At 38.7% G+C, this 21,293-nt stretch overlaps 1 protein-coding gene across 4 annotated transcripts in view; it reads left to right on the forward strand.

Annotated features, from left to right (window-relative positions):
* Window positions 1-17,918, forward strand: part of LOC147701317 (putative methyltransferase DDB_G0268948) — a 401,041-nt gene extending 383,123 nt beyond the window's left edge. For 3 of the 4 annotated variants that reach the window (XR_015297446.1, XR_015297447.1, XR_015297448.1), the window contains 2 exons: window positions 13,157-14,336; window positions 15,067-17,918. Coding sequence is in view for 1 of the 4 variants with exons in the window: in XM_086930038.1 (XP_086786164.1) it covers window positions 13,157-13,247 (91 nt within the window). In the remaining 3 variants the exon portion in view is untranslated. Of the gene's footprint in view, window positions 1-13,156; window positions 14,366-15,066 lie in introns of those variants that run through there. The other variant, XM_086930038.1, reaches the window with a different exon arrangement.
* The last annotated feature ends 3,375 nt before the right edge of the window (window positions 17,919-21,293 follow it).

Raw genomic sequence — 21,293 nt, forward strand, 5'->3', positions numbered from 1 at the left:
TGAACTTTCGTAGCTTTCCTGGACCTTCCTTGTTGAACTCTCAGAGAAATATATGTCAGGAGCTGCTACCTCACATTCAAGGGACAGTTACTCATGTAAATGAAAATATATATATATATATATTCTTGTGTACCTCCAATTCCTCCTATGCAGCTGGACTGTTCACTATCGTCTTCTTCTCCTGGTCAACTGGTCAGTTCATCGAACATCATCTAACAGTTGAGAACTAGGTCTAAAGAGAGCAGCTAAAGCTCACACTCACACAGGTAATTTTAGTCAGGTTTTCCTGGGAGAGAGTCTTAGGAGCTAGGGTATAGAGAGGTCAGAACTTAGTAATGTTGTCCTTATGTTTTACAGAATAATCTACACCATTCCTTGAGCGGGAGAAGATATATGTGTGAGCAGTCTCTCTGTCTGTTATCCACTTCCCCTTTCCCCGTTATCACTGTTGCAAGAGGAATCCGGCACAGTGGTGAAGGGGAATTGGGAGCTTAGCATCTCCTTGGGTCTGACACTTCAGCGGAGCCGGAATCTCCAGGTACCTTCTGACACGTGTACACAAACACGCGTCTAAAGGTATTATCTTCATTCTTGACTGGATGTACTTCTCGCAAGGGATTCTGTCTGTCTATGTAATACATTTTTCTGTCTACGGGTGGAGCTGGATCAAGCTGCGGACACAGGAAGGCACTATATCTGTGCCGATGTTCTAGAATTATTTTAATTAAGTCGGTACCTAGACCTCTCCATCTATTCAGGAGTAACTCTATTAATATATCCGGCAGGGGACCTGGATCCGAAAGGTGGCTTTTGTACAATATAAGGAGATGTTGTATCATATAGATACCAGCTAAACGCTGTTCATCTGGAGAGAGATTCAAAAACGTTTGTGCTAATGCGTCATCACGATATTTATCAGAACTGTCAGCCCATTGTACTGCTGACCTGGCTAATTCTTGTTCATCCATAGAATTGAGTACATGGTACCCCATTCGTTCTTGAAGTATTTTATCGGTAGCCTGGAATAAGTGTTCAGGCGTCTTAGGGTTTGACATGGCAGCTTGAAAAAGTCTCTTACTTTCTGGACGTACTGGACGCATTGAATTATTAAAAGGCCTTCCCTTACCTACATATGCTATCATTTCTCTAGCTGGTAACTGTAATGGTCCTGTTGTCATTTCTGTTGCTTCCTCCTCCTCCGAGGATTCAGTCTTATCTGCTTCTAGCTCTCTTTCGGGCCGTGGTCTTTCATGTATTTGTTCTACTGTTTTTCGGATCCTTCGACACATATTTTCTATACCCCATTTATTGAGTGCTGTCATTTCGTCCTGGTCTACACCAGGCCTGTCTTGGTTTCTTATCAAGCAGTTTATGAAAAAAACGTAATATCATTTTCTGAGTATCAACTTTCTGGTATGCTATGGCATCGCCAATACTTTCAGGACCTTCCCCTGTCTGAACAAAGTGATATATTCTGTCTAGATGATCAATCATTCCTGGTAATATCATTAAATAGTTTGCAACTCGTCGTAGACGTACTGATGATAGCATCATTCTGTCATCTTTACCGGGTACTGGATCATATCTACAGTCTGTAAGAGGCTCTTTAAGTATGTCGTAATTCGCTGATTGAGGTGTACGTTGCTGTGCTAAATCCCTATAAGTCAATCGATGTGCTTGTGGCGGAGTTTGAAAACCTCCTATGGCACCTCCTGAGGTGCCGGGTCCGAAAGGATTTGTAGGGTGAATGGCAGGGAGAATAGATGCAGGAAGAAGTGGATGAACAGGCGGAAGATGTGGAACGGGAGGAGGAGTATGGTGTGGCGGAGGTGGCGGTAGATTATCTCGGGGTGGAGTGCCGTCAACAGGTGGTGTGTGTGGCGGTAGAGCATTAACATATTCGGGGGCCACATCGTCTAAATAGGAAGAAAGGAAAATGTCCTTTGCGGTCTTGTGGTGTAATTTTGTCGGGAGTAATGTGGGTGGCAGATCTTTTGGTACTTCCGGGGTGGCCTTAGATAAACCCTCGGCCAGAAGAGGATACATACCATTCATAAGGGTGTTTCGTTGTCTGTCTACTTGTTCTGTTTTAACTCGTATACCTTCCTCAACTAATACGTTTTCTCGCGCTTTTTCAGAATCCTCTCTACTTTTCTCTTCTTTTCGAAGTACTTTCTCTGTTCGTCTATGCGATTCTTTACGCCATAATTCAATGGCATCTTTCTGTGACTGTCTGGCTTTCTTTTTCCATAATGCTTCTTCTACTCTCATGATGCAATCGGCATCCCATGTCCCAGCAGCGGGCCATCTCAGATTCTCTGCTAGATCTTTGGTATAATCCACCCATAAGTCGAGATATAATACGGCATCTAGGCCATGCTTATGGTACATAAAGTACCCTGGAGTGTCCCTAGGTGGAATGGGAACAGCTTCCTCTAGTACCCCTTTTCTAGTTTTTATCTGTCTTAATCTGGAGAACAGCGGCATGTTTCAGCCGTACTACTTATTACTGGATGCTTACTTGGACTTGAACACGATTAATACAAAAAAAACACGATAATACAGATCGAACACTCACTCATACCACAACGTTAAAACACATTTCTTAAACATTTTAAAAACAAACAATAATAATTAGAATTAAACTAGCTACCTTCATACTCGATATACTGCTAAACAGTACAGATACACTGCTAAACAGTGCAGACCGGATATACTGCTAAACAGTACAGATACACCGCTAAAACAGTGCAGACCGGGTCTGTGTACCTAAACCCGTCTTGACCGGCACAAATTAATGCGCTCGTCTAGATGCGTCCCCAGCAACGGTACTCACCGGGAAGCACGGAACAGAAGGCCTCGGAAACTCGACACTGGACTGGACTCGACTCGACTCGACTGGACAGGACTCGTGACGTAGGTACTTCGGAACTTCGGAAACTTCGGGACTGGTGGGCCTCTGAATACCTCGGACTTTGTTCTCTCAGCTAGGCTCTGGTCGGGATCCTCCGCACTCCTCACCGCCTCGTCTGGGTGTTGATCACAGCCTCAGTCGCCTCCGTTGGCCTGAGGGAGATACAGGAAATCCTGCGGGTACGCGTAATTGTCCGTCAGCGCTGTGGCAGGGGACCGGGCCTGCAACGCACGGCCGGCGCGTGGGGTGGGGGAGGGGTCCCTATTCGGGCGCCAATTATGTGGTAAATTTTAATTACCTATGCGGAATTTATGCGGTAAAGTTCAATAAGAATAACTCAGTCAAAAATAAGAGACAGAGTCCGTGGTATTTGAGGTTTTAAAAGGGGTTTTATTCCTTAAAAAGGAATTGGTTTAAACAAGGCAATCATGTTCCATCACCACGAAGGTTCAGGAAGGGATAGACAATACTTTATTAACAGGTTATCATATATATAGTCAATGCATTACAGTAAGACATATGCAGGAGGCGTAACAGCTGATAGAAACGAGATAAAGTCATATGTACGTAACAGAAGGCGTGCATAAAGGCGTACACGGAGGTGTGTGCTAGACAACGTCACATGAAACGTATTAAGTGGGTGGATCCATAAGTGAATCCTGCAGTGTCAGCAGAAAATGTGGCAGAGATGCGCGCGCAGCAGCATGACGTGTGATTGACGTGGAACTGGAGGGTGAAGGGGACTTGACATTTAGCCCTCCATGAGGAGACAGAAGTCTGGGGTGTCAGAACAACCTAATCCCAAATCATATCTAATATCTTGTGTTTGAGGAACTGTATTATCTAGAAGGAAAGGTCTCTCGGGCAGAGGCTATTCTATACTGACTGCTAGTGCGTGCATATGCGACTACGTGTCTACATAATATGTGAGGGGCCATGGGCCTACCATGGTAACGGAAGCTATGAATTACTTGCATGGAGACAGTGAGGCCGGGCCCTTTGCTCTGCAGCTGGGAAGGATGTTTTCGTAAACTACTAGACAGGAATGTATTTTCGAGGAGTGGAGCAGATAACTTGAAGGTTGAATTCAGTCTTGGCAAGAAAGGCAGGCCGAGCCAGGCACAGCTCGCCGTGCAGGGAGTAAGTCAAGGGTCAGGAAGCAGCAGGCTGCGGCTTCCAGAGACAGAGGGCAAAAAGAGGCTTGATGGCAGAAATCAGGGCCTAACTCGCCAGAGCTAGAAAACATGAGAGTGCACCACATAAAGACGTTGGCAAGGTACACATAGGAACGGAATATCTGACCCATTCATGGTGGATCTGAAAGAGGACATGTTAACGTTGGACGCAAATGTATTTGCGTCTTCATAGCTGGAAGAGGAGGGAACTTACATGTACTAGAAGCACGTACATGGAGCCGTTGGGGTCTACGATAGGGGACACAATTGACTATAAAATTCATATTACCTCATTCCCTCCTTGTCCCCTACGGACCCTTCATGATATATCAATCCTCATTAATCTATCAATCTGTTCATGTAACATCATTTGCTCTTCTTTCTTCTTATGGCGTTTTGAATGCGGACTTGAATGAGGAATACATGATGTGGCGCACAGGCCGCAAATTGCTGGCCCACATTGCAGACATAGGCAACAACTGAATACTATGAGGAGGCCAATACCTATGAAGGATAGGATTTTCCATCCCCAGGCTGACAACGTGGTCCAGAACCAACCGGACCAAGTCCAGGTGCCTGGATTCTGGTGTATCAGACTCGCAATCTTGTAACTATAACGTGGAATTTCATTGACACCAGTTATAGTTAGCTGGAAATTTAGCTGGAAATTTTACTGACATAAAACCAATGAAATTCCAAGTTATAGTTAGTTGGACTCACTATAACTTGCACGTGTAATGCACTGCTGATGACATTACATATTACATCACTCATGACATGGTCAGTGACATCACTCATGACATCACTGATGACACCATCCAGTGAATGTGTATCTTACTGAAAAATAAATATTTTTTATATATGTATATGTAAAGGTCGATGGAAGAATAAATGTTTAAATAAATGTTTTAATGAATGTTTTTTAAAAAAAAAATGATTGGTTAACTGGCTTATTAAGTGTATCTTAGTGAATACATATATTAGCGAGTAATATTAAAATATTTAAATATATGTATCAGTGTTTCACTTTGTGAATAAGTGGCTGCATGGGTTGATGAGTACCTACATGTGTGTGTATATGGGTTATTAGATGTTTTTTAGTATCAGTATGAGTGTCTCTATGGTTTGGTGGGGGTGTTACTTATCATATAGATCCATCAATGACTGACTCACTGTTTCTATATTTTTTGAAGACAGCATATGTGCAGGACTGTATGGGTGGATGAGTGTGTATATGTGTGTGTTAGTGAGTGAATGCCTGCCTCACTAGTGTCTTTATCAGTAACGAGATATGTTTTAATTTAGTATATGTGAGTATTGATATATATAAGTCAGTATATGTGAGACTAAGAGATAGAAAGAGTTCCTGTTTAAATAAGTATGTGTTTCTATAAGTGATTGTTTAAGAGAGTAAGTATGTATAAGTTTCCTTAGAAGTAACGTGGTAGTGTGTGTATAGTTGTATATGCAAATAAATGGATGTTCAATAGTTTATTTGCATGTGTGAGTATGTGTGTGAGTAACTTTTGGATGATTGTCGGTGTGTAACAGGATGTATAGGTGTATCACTGCATATGATGAGTGAGTATATGTATGAGTGACTATATAGAACTGTTGGTGAATGAGAGAATGTGTATATAGATGGTGGAATTACTGAATTGGTTGTTGTAACTGGTATGGGTATCTCCATTTTTTTGAAAATGTTAATTTCTATTTTCCAATATGTGTTTTAAGGGTTACATTACACTTAAAGGAGGTCTGTCATCATTGATGTCATGAGTGATGTCACTGACCATGTCATGAGTGATGTAATATGTAATGTCATCAGCAGTGCATTACACGCGCAAGTTATAGTGAGTCCAACTAACTATAACGTGGAATTTCATTGGTTTTATGTCAGTAAAATTTCCAGCTAACTATAACTGGTGTCAAACCTATGGTTTTTTCAGTGAATTTCATAGGTTTTTCAAATGCTATTTCCTAACTATAACGTGTGTAAAACCTATGGTTTTTTCAGTGAATTTCATAGGTTTTTTGAATGCTAGTTCCTAAGTATGAAATCACGTTCGTAACTAGATAGTGTCACCGCCTACACGTCCTGAGAAGCGCATGTAAAGTCATGTGACTTGAAAACAAGACTTCCAATTGGTTCTTAGTAGTTTCTGTTCTGGAATTTACACGAAGCACTCCACCCACTTTCCTCGCAATCTTTTCTACTCTCAAGAGACAACAACGTCGAGCATCTTCCGGAAAACTTTGCTGAAATGGCTGCCCTTTCGCATTCATCTTCCGAATCTGAAGGAAATGAGCGACCACCTTTGTCAAGAGAAACGGAGGCCACGCTATTACCAACAGAAGTAATCAGACATACTGAAAATGTCGTAGCAACTTTAAGAAATCAAAAGCATCATAACACTTGTTTCCAAAAAAAAAAACAAAAAAAAAAAAAGTTATTTTCAGAACTAACTCTTTCTACCAAAACGTGCTCCAAGAGCATATTATGAGATGTTTTTTCGCCGCTTTATTTTAGTGCGAGACCGGGTGCGCGCACCCTCCTATCGCGTACAGGACCTGACACTTGCATGTGAAGTCATGTGACTTCAAAACAACACTTCTAATTGGTTCTTGGTAGTTTCTATTCTGGAATTTACACGCAGCACTCCACCCACTTCCCTCACTTTCTTTTCTACTCTCAAGAGACAACAACGTCGAACATCTTCCCGAAGACTTCGCTGCAATGGCTACCGTTCCGCATTCATCTTCCGAATCTGAAGGAAATGAGCGACCACCTTTGTCAAGAGAAACGGAGGCCACGCTATTACCAACAGAAGTAATCAGCAAATCTTCCGGTGGACGACCTGTATCTCCATCGAGTGCTGAAATGGACTTGAAACCATATCTGGCGAACGTGCACATGAAATGCACGAACTGTGGAAAACTTCTTGTATACGGAGAGCAAAGCTTTACTCTAATTAAACACAAAATTGAGAGTCATAAATGCTCCAAGAAAAGTTACATTTCTTCACTTTATTTGGATAGTATGACATACTGAAAAATGTCTTAGCAACTTTAAGAAATCAAAAGCATCATGACACTTGTTTCCAAAAAAAAAAAAAAAAAAGTTCTTTTCAGAACTAACTCTTTCTACCAAAACGTGCTCCAAGAGCATATTATAAGATGTTTTTTCGCCGCTTACATTTAGTGCGCGACCGGGTGCGCGCACCCACCTATCGCGTACAGGCATCGAGACACGCATGTGCAGTCATGTCACTTTAAAACAACACTTCCAATTGGTTCTTACTAATTTCTATTCTGCAATTTACACGGAACACTCCACCCACTTCCCTGGAAAACCAGTTTATCGAAAAACTTTTAAAGCCTCCTCTTATGAAATATTCGACATTGTTCACATAGAAGAGTAGTAAATAGCACTATATACACTCCGTCCCTTAATTATAGGAGACTTATTGCTATGTGAGAACAACTTTTGTTTTCAAGCGATAATGTGAAATGCTGAGCCTGTTACATAATTTTCTTCAACATATATGTTACTATTCTCCTTCGAGCACTAACACCATAGAAAATACCACCAACAGCGGTGATATTTTTTACACCGAGAACGGGCGATTTGTATCGCTTAGAGCCCTTACAATTATAAAGTTTTATTTCCTAAGTCTCTGATCTCCAACTGTGCAACATGGCTCCTCTGTGTGTCGTAATAAGGTCCATAAACAAAAACTACAGGGCCATCATTATACACATGCACAAAACCAAAAAACGACAAGAGCCACCATGTTAATATATATCCTTAATATAATAAACCTCTGAGAATAAATACATATTTCCGTGGCACCCCATAAAAGAAATTTGGCGTCCTCTGACTCTGCTTCATTACCGCCCCCCTCACTCTTCACTAAACTCCACACTCCACCCTACCCGGACCCCCTATTACAAACCCCCAACCTACCCTCCCTGCACAAGCCCACCATGAACCTCAAACCGCCCCTGGAAAACTTATAAGACACAGGATTACTAAAACTCAAAGAATAGGCAACAGGCAGATAATCTAAATAGTACATAAAGGCACATATTTTTTCCATAATACTATTGAAAAACATGTTTTATTTTTTATAAATCTATCATGCATCTGACCCTCTAGAACCGCTTTCAAAATGTGAACTATAAACCTCTACTTTTCATTTTCAAACCTTACACTTTCAATTACATTATTTTTTTTTTTACAATTCATGTAATGTTACACACCTTTTCTAAAATACACCAGTCCCTGTTATTTATAAGGATTTATTTTCAGTCTTCATCAGTGACACTTTCTTAACATATAATGAAAATCACGGTAACTTTTTAAACGACAATGCTAACGCGGTAAAAATAACCCTCAATTTGCTTTCCTTTAAAAATGCAGACTATCTACCCCATGCATGCGTTTCTTGATCTTTGTATTTGGCAGCAAATACCGACCTTGAATCGGAAGACATGAACAAGAGCTCCATTGTCACATTTAAAACAGAACGTTGCATCTGCTCACACACATATCTTTCACTTAGCTAACATTCACAGAAAACAGCATTGATGTAAAATAAAATTGACCTTGGTTTACAACTAGCTCAAATGACTGCCTTATTTTTTAACGCATCCTCCACTTCAAGAAAAGCTACTTTTTTGATAACTACTAAGCAATATATAAGTGACTAGACTGCTAGAAAATGTATCAAGTCATTCTGCTCCTCTCCACTGCATAGCCGGCGACCTAATTCTGTGGAGTTGCTATACAACCGGCAGTGCTGCGCCGTTTCCTTTACCATCTTGGGAAATTCAAAATGGATGTCCCTCCTGCCTTCGCAAACGAGCCGGACAACTTACAACTTTTTCGACAGAGAATGCTTCTGTACTACGGCACCTTACCACTCTCAACTTTGAATACTTCATATCGATTATCATTTCGATATTCGTATTACACCTGTGTGCAGCCTGTATTTCATTGCCTGAGCTGTGATTTCACGTGGGCCCTGGATTTATGTCTCTGCAATTTGGTACCTCCTGAACCGAATTGCAATCACCTCATGAATCCGTTACTTGATCATGAACAGCTTTGTTACAACGGAGGGTTTATGGCCTTTGCAGCGATACAAGGAGTTCTGGGTCATTGGAATATATTCGCAGCGGCGCAAGATTTCCTAACAGAGAGCTACATCGAAAACCCACCGAGCTGCCCTATGATGGTAAAAGAGGCTCCAATAATGACAGATCATGAATGCTCCTTTCATCTTCTCAATTGGATGGCTGACATGTTTTCAGATGATAACAGTAGTTTCCTGTTAGAAGCACTTGCTCCATACTTTGCCTACACAATGGACGGTTAACTCTTTCCTAACAGAGAACTACATCGAAAACCCACCGAGCTGCCCTCTGATAATAAAAGAGGCTCCGATTTTAACAGATCATGAGTACTGCTTTACTCTTTTCCATTGGATAGCTGACATACTTTCAAATGATAAAAGTGATTTCCTGTTACAAGCAAAAGCTACCTATTTTGCCTAAACAATGCTTCAATAAGTCTTATACAAGCCATTGACGTCCTCATTTCCTTTTGCTTCCCTATATTCTTCACGTTCTTTTCCATATTTTCTTTTGAAGAACAGACCTATTGGCTTTACTAACAGTGGACATTATGATTTCGCGTTGTTTAAATTTTGGTCTTTTATGTTGACTACATTTGTTTCTTCAGCTACTCGATTTTCAACTTTATTTTTTTACAGTCTAATCTCAACAATTCTATTGCAAATCTTATCTAAGGTTATTTCAAACGTACTCGATGCAAAACTCGCTAATATATGCTACATGTACCCTAATTAATGTGTAAATTTTAAACGAGTTTTTTATAACTGTAAACGCCATTTCGCATCTCAACTGCTTATTTCCGCCTCACACGCCTCTGCTCCTTTAATTTTCTATAAACTTATTAATTTAAAGAAAAATATGTTCTTTCAACAATATTTCCATTGTTACTTGTACTGTATTTCAAATGCAATACTGCAACCTTCAAAAGATATCTCAATACAGTAGTTCTCCTCAATAGTGATTTGAGCAGCATCCAACAGATTACATACATGCACCTCTCGCCATTTTGTCGCTTTTGGCGCCTTTTTTCCCCGTACACAGTAACATAACACAAACTTGATAGTGCTTCGCATGTAGACAGCTGATTGATAAAGTAATGATGTATAACCACTTGCATTTTCATATATCGTTCCCTAACTGAAAGGCCAGAGACCTTCTTCCATTTATTAAAATATGATATACTTCCTTATAAAAGTGTACAATGTTTTTTTCCAACTATATTCATTTTTCTTCAACTATAGTGTTTGTATTCCATGTACTACTGACAATACCAATTACTGTGTTTTTTGCAATTTCTGTACTCATATTACATAATGATTTGCCTTTAAAACAGTACATTTCTAAATAAACATTTCAAATATTCACGGTTTCTCTTTTAATCCATAATCTCAACTGAAATGATTTCATATTGAAAAACTATTCATGGGTTCCACATAACCTTAACTGTAGTCACTGAGGACCTTATTTATGAAGACCCTCCGCCGCCGGTGCCTCATTTTTTAAAATGGGAAAAAGTGACGCACCGGTGGCGCAAGGCCTTCATAAATAAAGTCCTGAATGTTTTCTTTTCTCGACCTCACTTACTGATTCTAGAACCTGCAAGCCAATTACGGCCCGTGAACTCTTTCTTAGTAGGTCGCGCACCGTACAGACAGTTATACCACTGTTAAAACATTTTTTTTACTGTTACCAAGCACCGCCACAGTTCCGCTTCACTCAGACTTAATCACTGCTCCCACGCTTCTACAGGCCAAACGCTATGTCGTATTTCTCTCCTTATCACCCTTTCATCTCCACAATAACAAACAGTTCTCCGCCAGCCACCACAGAACAGAGTCAGATACAGAGGCACCAAAGAGTGAACCCATCACCAACTGCCATCTCCGGCTGTTTCCATGGTTACACCTCATTCTGCACCTTGCTGAAGGCACAGGTCAAAAGTTCATGTCTCAACGTTCTACAACAAATTAAGAAGACTATTTTCCCTCCAGAAACACCTGCCAATCCACAGCTCTGTTACATGTCTTGTTTTTTCACACCCAATAGTACTTTTCGTTTAACATAAACATTAACATGCAACGTACTGTTCAATCTCCACTTATTACAATCAACCAATCATTTTTATTTTTTTAACCACACCCAGCCTCTTCCTTTTTCTTTATTTAGAATTTCAACTTCTAACTACCATTCCACTTCCAGAACCGATCGGAGGACGACTACAAATCCCTTGAAAATGAAGGTCTGGCTTATAGGACACAGTTATATTCACTGGAGTGAAAAATATGCAGTAAGCAGACGAATTTGCAACCTCGGCTTACCAAATGTACACATAACATGGATTGCCAAAAGAGGATTGAAATGTCACCAATTGATTCCATTGGTGAAAACTTTTATGCATCTCCCAGAACCAGACCTTATAATTGTGCACTGTGGTGGGAACGATCTAGGCACAATCACTGGGGTAGGTCTGGAAATGCTTCTAAAAGACACCTTTCGACAATTGATGACACTTTTTCCTCGATCTGCCTTGGTATATTCCAATATATGCCAAAGACAGAAATGGAATTGGTCCAATCAACATTGTGCACAATTTGAGAAAGCAAGGAGACATGTAAATAAATCTGTTTCTGCGTTCCTCAGAGATTATAGCATGGGTTCTATTTACCACAACAACTTGCGATACCACATGCAAGACGTCTATAGGAGAGACGGTGTTCATTTCACGAATGAGGGAAACAGAATCTTCCTCTGCAACATCAGGCTCTGCATCGGTACTTACTTATAAATGCAGAAAACACTCAATTAACACAATGGCTCTTTTCAGAGCCACCTTATATCTAAGCACTCAAACTTCTGATTTATCTCCATTTTCACTCTCTTGTAAATAGGTGTGCGCGACCGGGTGCGCGCACCCCGTATTTTTTCGGGAAAAAATTATATCTTTTTGCGTTTAAGGGCCTTACTGCACACCCCGAGAAAAGCTACGCAGCAAAACAATCTCTACCTTCTCCCCTTTCCATGTTTCAACGCTTTGAAATGAACAATATATTTACTCGCAGTGACAAAATGGCGAACAAAACTTCCTGATTTCCTTCGAATCGCAGCCGCTTGAGTGCGCGCACGCGTGCGCGCCTATAGATATATAATTGACTTTAACTTTAATTTTCTCAACAACTACTGAACGGATTTACACCATTCCAAAAAAGCGTAATCTGCGAACCGGACTCTACAGTTTTGCCAAATTTCTTATAAATCCATTCAGCCGTTCGACCTGTAGCCGAGTCTAAAGGTCCTATGGAAAATAACATGCAGAAAACACGTTTTGGGACCCCCCTTATATCTCAGCCCCCACTTGACCAATCCCCCCCAAACTTTCAGGGAAGGAGCGCAGCGGACCGAGCCATCTTCTTTGAGAAATACGCTAATATTCCTCAACCAGGGCCAAAGTTATTCCAAATAGAATGTTGAGGATTTCCTATGGAAAACAATCCTAACTATAACTACCTACTGGCGACCGCCAGTAGGTAATATATATATATATATATATATATATTTTTTTTTTTTTAATTGACTGGAGCGATATGTTCACATTTTTCCGATGAGGGACTGAAACTGATGCAATATATGTTCCCCAGAGGATTTATAGTTGTGTGGCATTTATAGACATATGTAGTGAAATAAAAAAACCTTCATTAATCAATTATTCATCAACATTTCTTTTTCTTTATTTGTAAACTTAGATACAAGAAGACAAAACGTTACCATATTCTTCTTATGAGACTGAGTCGAAATTGCATTATACCTTAAACTATTCTATTCTAGACTGTTTTCCGATGATGAGGCTAATTTCCTTTTTTCTGCTGCAATATCTGTACCAACTGACTAATGATATACACTTCACCTTTAGTCTCTCTTTTTCCTATTGCAGAATCCTCCAGATCATGGGAGTATCTTCTCTAGACACTGAGATGGAGATCAGTAACAACTTTTTCTGTGTGTTGGCCTGCAAGTCAAACTGATACCTGACACGATTTGACAAACATCTTTGTAGAAGTGCATTTTCAATCGGAAGAAATGGGAAAGGTGACCACACACCTTGAAATGTAATCTATCATTATTAGCTGTATATGAGCTACAGTGTAACTGGTATATCTGTCAACTGCTGCAGCATGGCATTAGTGATAGTTAGGAGACTGTCTGATATACACAGAATGTCCCCTCTTGCACTTTGAAAGAAAAGTACTTGTGTTATTACTGTTTGTATTTGTTATAATAAGTTCGAAAGAGTAAACACTGCCTAAAGAAATTACATGATAACATTCTGCCACCTCTTAGTGCATGAACTAAAAAGAAACAACTTCTTACATCTCTTACTCTAACCGGAAGAAATCAATTTTCTCATTAAAAAAATACTAATTTGGCTCTCATATTCTGTGGCTCCCATTCACATAGATCACTTAAAAAACGCATTTATGAACTAAGGTTAATAGTAATTTTTTGATTGGGAGGCCCTGCAGTGGTGGTGTGGAACTCCAACCTAAAAATATAGGATAGGAATATCTTTTTATGTGATTAGTTCCTCACCCTGACTCTGGAGTCTCCTAGTCATCATCATCAAAATACTTCATTCAGCTCTATTGAGCCATAAACGTATCAGTAAAAAGATAACCATAGAATAATACTTCAGAAAATGAGAAATTATTTTGTTCAAATCTCTAACAAATATTAAATCGCATCAGTATGATGTGAAAAACGTTCTGTAATAAGATCGCACCTGAATGAATAACAGTTTTGTTTCCCACGCAGTGCAAAAAAAACAAAGACTGCACCATGAAATCTGGATTTTAGTGCTCATAGTATTGGGTGATGAAACCATGTTCTTTGTGCAGAGGAAATGTGCAAAAAAGCAAAACGTGCATTTTGCTTTGTTCTGCCGGGGCTTCACAATGACAATGAGGGTGAGACAAACACCACATACCTTTTAGCTGGAAAAGCTAGCTAGAAGGAACAGACTGGCATGGAGATTAAACCGCGTCAAAAGGAACTTCTGTCTATCATTAACAATTATTTGTAAATAAAGTGCTGGGTGTACAGGTAAAACTCTGAGGGTATTTTCTAAACCGAAAGTCAAAAGGACTATCCCTGGAAACAATTGTCAAAAAAAGGAACTATTGCCACAACTATTATAGCATTCACTCACCACAAGCGCTCAGTGTGTCAACTAAATCACCGGTCACAAACTAACATTTACAGTCTATTTTATTGTTAAAAATTCAGTAAGAATTCTATTTGAATCCACTGAACACATCAATATAGAAACATCTCATAAAAAATGTTTACTTTTTTTTGAAACAGAAGAAAAACATAATACATTTTCATATGTAAAATATAAGAAAGAGACAATGCACATATATATCACATTAAAAATGAAGAACACAATACATTTTCCTAATATACAAGAGTAATCATACAGTATACCGCAAATCAAACAGAACAAACAACATAACCCCTTTAAATTCAATAATGCACTTGATATTGCTACGGATTAATCGATTCAAAAAACCTTTTTACAAATGTTTGGGGTACTTCCAGTATAGCACAATAAAAATATCTCAAGGGTCCCCTAGGTAAGTTTGAATTCTGTGCAAAAAAGTGATCTAGTTTGTGACTGGTGATTTAGTTGACACATTGAGAGCTTGGGGTGAGTGAATGCTATAATAGTTGTGGCAATAGTTCCTTTCTTTGACAATTGTTTCCAGGGATAGCCCTTTTGACTTTCAGTGTTACTAGTACCCTGTTCCCTGAAACCTGTGGGGTCTTCTCTCAATGTTCTCACAGGTATTTTCTAAACCACCACATTTAGTCTCTGCCCATGACCTATGTGCTTTTTGGTTGAAACGTGTGTTAGTTTGGTTGAAAGGAATAGTCAATATGCTGTTTCGATTAGAATAAAATGTTGGGCCACCAATCCTTTTAAATCTCATTTTAATGTATTTAGGCGAAGGGATATCTAGACCATTGTCCAGATTCAGACAATCCTGTAGGGTTGCGCCACATAGCATAGTTGGGCTTCTGGATTTTTCCAGATTCTGTGCCATAATAGAAGTGGACACTGAAATAGAGATTTGTAACAATTTTTTATGTGTGTTGGCAAGCAATTCATACTGATAAGTGGATAGATTTGGCAAACATCTTTGTTGAAGTGCATTATCAATAGGAAGAAATGTGACTAGTACACACACACCTTCAAAACTAATATATCATAATTATTTGTACCGAGCTGTAGTGTGTATCTGTGTGGAATCAGTGCTAGTTAGAAAGTAGCAGTAATGAAGTTGACATTAAATGGTAGGACACAAATTTGGGAGACTCAGACTGATAGACACAGAATTCCCTCTTTTACACCTTGAAAGAATAGTACTTGTGTTAATACTGTTTGTACTTGTTCTAATACATTTCCTTTAAAAAGTTCAAAAGAGTAAAAACTGCCTAAAGAAATTAATGAAATGATAATACTCTATCACCACTTAGTGCGTCAACCTAAAAGAAATTATTTCTTACATCTCTTTCTCTCTATACTCAGGAGAAATCCACTTTTTCTTTCACATAGACTATTTATAAACATGTATGAATTAAGGTTTTATGATGCACCGCATTCGTTGGGGGGAATTCAACACATACAAAGATTGGACAGTCCTATATTTTTATGTCCGGAGTTCTCCGCTCTGACTGCCGAGTCTTCCAGTCAGAAACTTAGTATTAACTCATTGTTTGTGAATAACAAAATGGAAAACTCACATTCAAATAGTTGTTTATATTTGTGAATCTGCCCCTTCAAATGTATTTCTCTGTCTATCAATACATTTCTTTGAGTATTGCATGTTACACATGTTTGCACTGTCAACCTGTACCACATCTCACAGTCCTCACCAATGTTCATGCCTTGGTCTAGAGAACATCATTTTTCATACAGATACAAAGAATACGTCAGAAAAAAGATTCCTAAATGTTGATGTTTTGTAGCTTGTAATTTGAATTTAATTATCTTACCCCACATTTGCTGCCGTTCTGTACTCGCATTACTGCTTTAAGGTGGTGGTAGCTGTCAATAGAACAGCCAACTTCAAAATCATCAACAATGTAAAATAATCGAAAATAACTGTGCTTTATGGCAGAACAATGTGCACCAAATATATAAGCCTGAGAAAATATTTTTTTGATTCACAGTTCAGATAATTTGCATGAGAATATTGTCTGCTTGTAAGTTCTGAGGTCTCTTGCTAATTTGTTCCCTATCTCCCTTGTCTTATGCTTTTTTGGTGACTCACTAATTTTTCTTCCAATGTTCATGGTCATATGTGTTATTTTCGTTAATGCATGTCAAGGCAATTTTTCCATTACCTTAAGTGAGGAAATTAGCAATGGACTACATTCAGCACAATGTCATCTTTACTTGTCCAGTTACATACTGATATAATTTTTGTGCTTGCATTAAGAACGTTGCAGATTAATTGCTGCAATCCTTATTTAAATTGTGTTGTTAAAATGTAGAAATGTGGTGCCTGAGTTTTTTTTAACAAATAACAAATAAAGTTTGTGCACATTAATTATTGTCTGAATTCCTAATCAATATTAATGGCTATCAATATTTCACTTTGGAGTCTAAACAATATCCTTATCAAAAATCCTGTTTGGCTATAGACCCCTCTTTCTCTTTTACTGTAAGCAATCATTATCTTTGCGCTCAATATGTGCAGATCTCACTTGTATTGTGTTGGTATCTGAAGGTGACATTTCCGTGCATGAGCAATGCACTAGACTACACTCAAACAAAAACAATACACTAATCTTGCAGGAAACAAATTCACTCATATGTCATTTTAAGTTTAAAGTTTAAAAATGTATTAGGAAAGAGTATAATAACAGAAAGTGGTGGAAACTAATGTGGTAAACATATAGCAAACAATGCAGTGAATAATGAAGCAAAATCCTTAATGGTAACCTAGACTGTAATATGATGTAACATACATGCTATAGTAGGATAACGTTGGATTAAAGTAAACCATCATGTTTACATTGAGAAAATGGAAAAGGGAATGGGCAAACCTAGGACATGTAAAATGCAACCATTTAATTATAAGGTACGCAAGTCCTTTAGGAACACAATCTGAGAAGTATATATCTAAATAACAGTTATAAGCATGGTAACATTAGCATTATTAAAAATGTCCAACCATGATCAAGAAATAATTGAGATGAATACAATTGAAGTTGTTTATTTATATCTTCAGCAAATATATGTATTTTTTTTTACTAATAAAGTGGATTTGTTAATTAATTATGTAATAGGTAGCCACAAATGTTCTGTCTATAGCAAGTGTTATAGGAGAAACATATGATCTGTCTTATGTATGGTGAAAGTAGCTAGTATACCACCAGCATTAAGAACTAACTTGAGCAGTATTCTTCTAATTATATGTTATCTGCTTCAAAGCTACCTCAGTCAGTAAATTAATCAGTTTATCTGTCATGAGATTAGCTTGCCAATATATGGATATAGGTCTTAAAAATATTGGATAAATTAAATTGAACAATTACATAATAAATGTGTTTAATTATTTTCCCAACGTTTTTCCAAAAATTACATACAATAGGCCAGGTAAATAGCATATGTTGCAATTTGCTTCTTGTGTCATTGTATGACCAGCCACTAGAATGCATACTGATATCCAACTGTTTCAATTCAACTGATACAATTAACAAACTAGTATCCATAACATACTTTTGAGTAGTTTTTGGTTTGCATGACTATTTGTGAATTGTCTCCCACACTTTCTTCCAGCAGTCTATAGACCATAAAACACCTGAATCCTCTTCCCATGTTTAGACAATCTTTGATTTTAATCTATAAACGTCTGATTTATTAAAGTTGTTAAAAAAGCTTTTGGGTGATAACCTAGTATTGAAAGTGAATTATCTTCTCTTTTATTCGTTCTACAATCATCTGGCAAAAAGATATGTTAATAGAATCTGATCATAAATCATACCTTTTAGTGCAATAATGTGTCTGCTTTAAAAGTATTTTGTGAATCTTCAAAAGAAAACAACATTCCCATTAGTCACTAATTCATGAACTCTTAAAAGACCATTTTCTTTCCAAAATTTCCCAAATAATGCATGGTTTTCAATTTTGACTTTTTTTAAATTCTAGAATGAGGACACATTTCGGATATTGTTCTCCTGTTGACTATAAGGGGCTGATTATGATCTCGCTCTATGGGCTCCTGACGGCATCCGTCAGGAGCGAGTCTGAGTCGTAAGCGGCGCTATTTGCGGATGACTCGTACCATTGTACAAGTGAGGAAGTAAGATGCAGATATATAGCCTTGTGCTCAAAGGGACTCGTACCTGTCAGCAAGGTCTTCTGGATGACTCTGACATGGCCAGCTCTCACAGTGCAATGGGGCCAATTTCTGAGCGACCAATTGCAATGCGTGTGTTCAGCAGCCGGGTCGAGTCAGAGCCTCTAATTCGAGGCAGCGTTAGGAAGCAGCCTTCAGAGGGGCTGTAGCGGGACCCCTTCACCCGTAGCCCTATGACTCGGTCACTGGGCAAGGGCAAGAGTCCACCTACACAGGCATGCACGGGGCAGCCATCATTGAGGTGTCCCTGTGACAGGATGCACCCTTTTCTGCGACCTCCCTTTATTCTGTATGGGAACCTATGTACGCTATGTACAACAGGCCCACATAGACTTCAATTGGAGTCTGAGCGACCTGAGTCCTTCAGTGCTCAATTGCATTGTACTCAGTTGCTCAGAGTGCGAGCCGCTTGGAAAGGTCTACGGGACCGAGTTGGTCGTAGGGCTTTCTGAGAGTAGAACATTCCAAGCAAGATTGTAAACGGCCCCCAAGTGTCAAAAGTCTCCTTAAGAGTTTACATTAAAAAAAAACATCACAGGTAATTCTAAATCAGCAGGTCTCAAAGTAAATGAGAAAAATTGTTCAAATGAAAATGGAGATATCAAAGAGTCTTCCTAGGTAATCCAGAACTTTTTGAAATAAATATCCCAGTGGATATCAGATGCATATTTTGTTTTACACAAAATGCATTATGATCATGTTGACAGTTGGGGAGATTAACTCATCCATGTTGTTTGCACAATGTCAAATTTGGCATGGCAAATGTATTTCTTTTTGGTCCAGGAGAATCTAATCTAATCAATATCAAATCAATGTTGTTGATATAAGTTACAGAGATTTGGACCAGAATAATTAAAAATACATATTATATGAGAGAGGAGAACATCATAATGTAGTTTACACAACCCGTTGTGAAATTAATTTTTAAATTTTTTACAAAACTTCATCAACATTTATCTTAACGTTTTTTTTTATTCGTTTTGTGTACCAGAATCTTGCATTTTAAATTTTCGACAATGTCCATGAAAATCCAAAGCTCATTGCATTACATTTCATTCTGGGAGGCTTACTATGGGTGGAACATGAGCTTTCCCATGCATCCACCTATGGATTTAAGGCAATCCAAGATTTACAAAGGGTTGTAATCCTTAGATTGCATGAAAATCATTACATCTCACAGAAGATGGCATAACAAGGAATAAAATTGTTTTTCTCCTTTTTAATTTGTCTTTCTATGTGTTCTGCAATCTGCACCAAACATAGAAGGAATGGAATGCCTTGAGATTGTTTTTATGCAGAAATGTATTCCATTAAAATTCATCTCATTCAGTTAAAAAGCAACAATAGGAAGGGTTATAAGAGAGCGCTGAGTGAAATACAATGGACATTTTAATCCAGATAAGCTTATCTGTTGAGATTAAAGTATTCATAGAATGTTGCTGGACTATCAATGAATCAGGAGCACACTATTTATGTTTAGCTGTTTCTTCATGAACATGCAAAGAAACATGTATTCAATCTCGCCTCATGGAAAACATAAAGAAGGCAATGACTGACATCTGCATTTGTACCACTACATCTGAAATGAGGTATTTTATAAGGTTAGCCACATAAGACATTTTTGAAAAAGTGGGGCTAAATAATGAATGTGAGTGCATCATTTTCAAATACATTTGCTCAAACGCCTTATTCTGCCAGGGTCACTGAAGCAGGAATCTCCACAGAAGTAGACTTAATTTTTTGCACAGTGTGATTTCTTTGAGGTTCTCTTCTAGACTAGAGCTGGAATGGCCTGTTTGGGCAGCCAGTCCCTGTACAAATCATAATCATAAACATGAAATTAAACATACATATACATATATGGGATGTTCCATGTATGACCAGAATACCATTTGTTGTGCCTGTGCCATGGGTAAACTTATGTAAAGACCTGCCCCCAATATGCCAGCAACAGCATTTTGCCATAGCTGCCCCTTACGTCAAGAATCACTTTTAGTGGGGCAGCAACAGCATTTGGCTGAATTGGCACATGGACAAGACTTTTACTTCAGTATGCCAGCATTTTTCATGTGCACCTCTTATGCCAACAATTTACTTGAGCATGCTACCCCTGTTTGCGAAGGATTATACTACTGCAAGTGCTGGCTGAGAAACAGTGCTTTTGGTATTGAACTGTGAGTATTGCTTCAAGGCCCATACACTCCCAGGAAGAGCAATGCCTGTGAGCTCTTCATGTATGCAAACTGTGCATGACAGTCCCTGACCTAGTTCACGTTGTGTTTTAAGACATGCAGGGTGTGTGCAAATATCTTCTCTGCCAGTGTAAGTCTGAAACTATGCACACAGCTTTACATTTTGAGACTGAGAAGGGAAAGATGTGGAGGGGCAGCATCCAATGTCCCACTTGGTGAACCATAACTGCATGTTTGTTCCATGCAAATTCTGTCATTTTTTTCACTCTTTTGCAAACATGCAGCACAAGTGAAGTGTGCGAAAACGTACCTGCTCTGACTTTAAAAGAATGAGAACTAAAATTAGCTGTTATAAACATTTGGTACTTCACAATGTTTCTAGAAGTGCTAGCAGGATGAATAATGAATCTGTAGTAACAGTGTGAGTAGTATTTCTATTGGATACCCCATT

Source organism: Lissotriton vulgaris, chromosome 7 (genome assembly GCF_964263255.1).
Source record: "Lissotriton vulgaris chromosome 7, aLisVul1.2, whole genome shotgun sequence".
NCBI classification, from domain to species: domain Eukaryota; kingdom Metazoa; phylum Chordata; class Amphibia; order Caudata; family Salamandridae; genus Lissotriton; species Lissotriton vulgaris.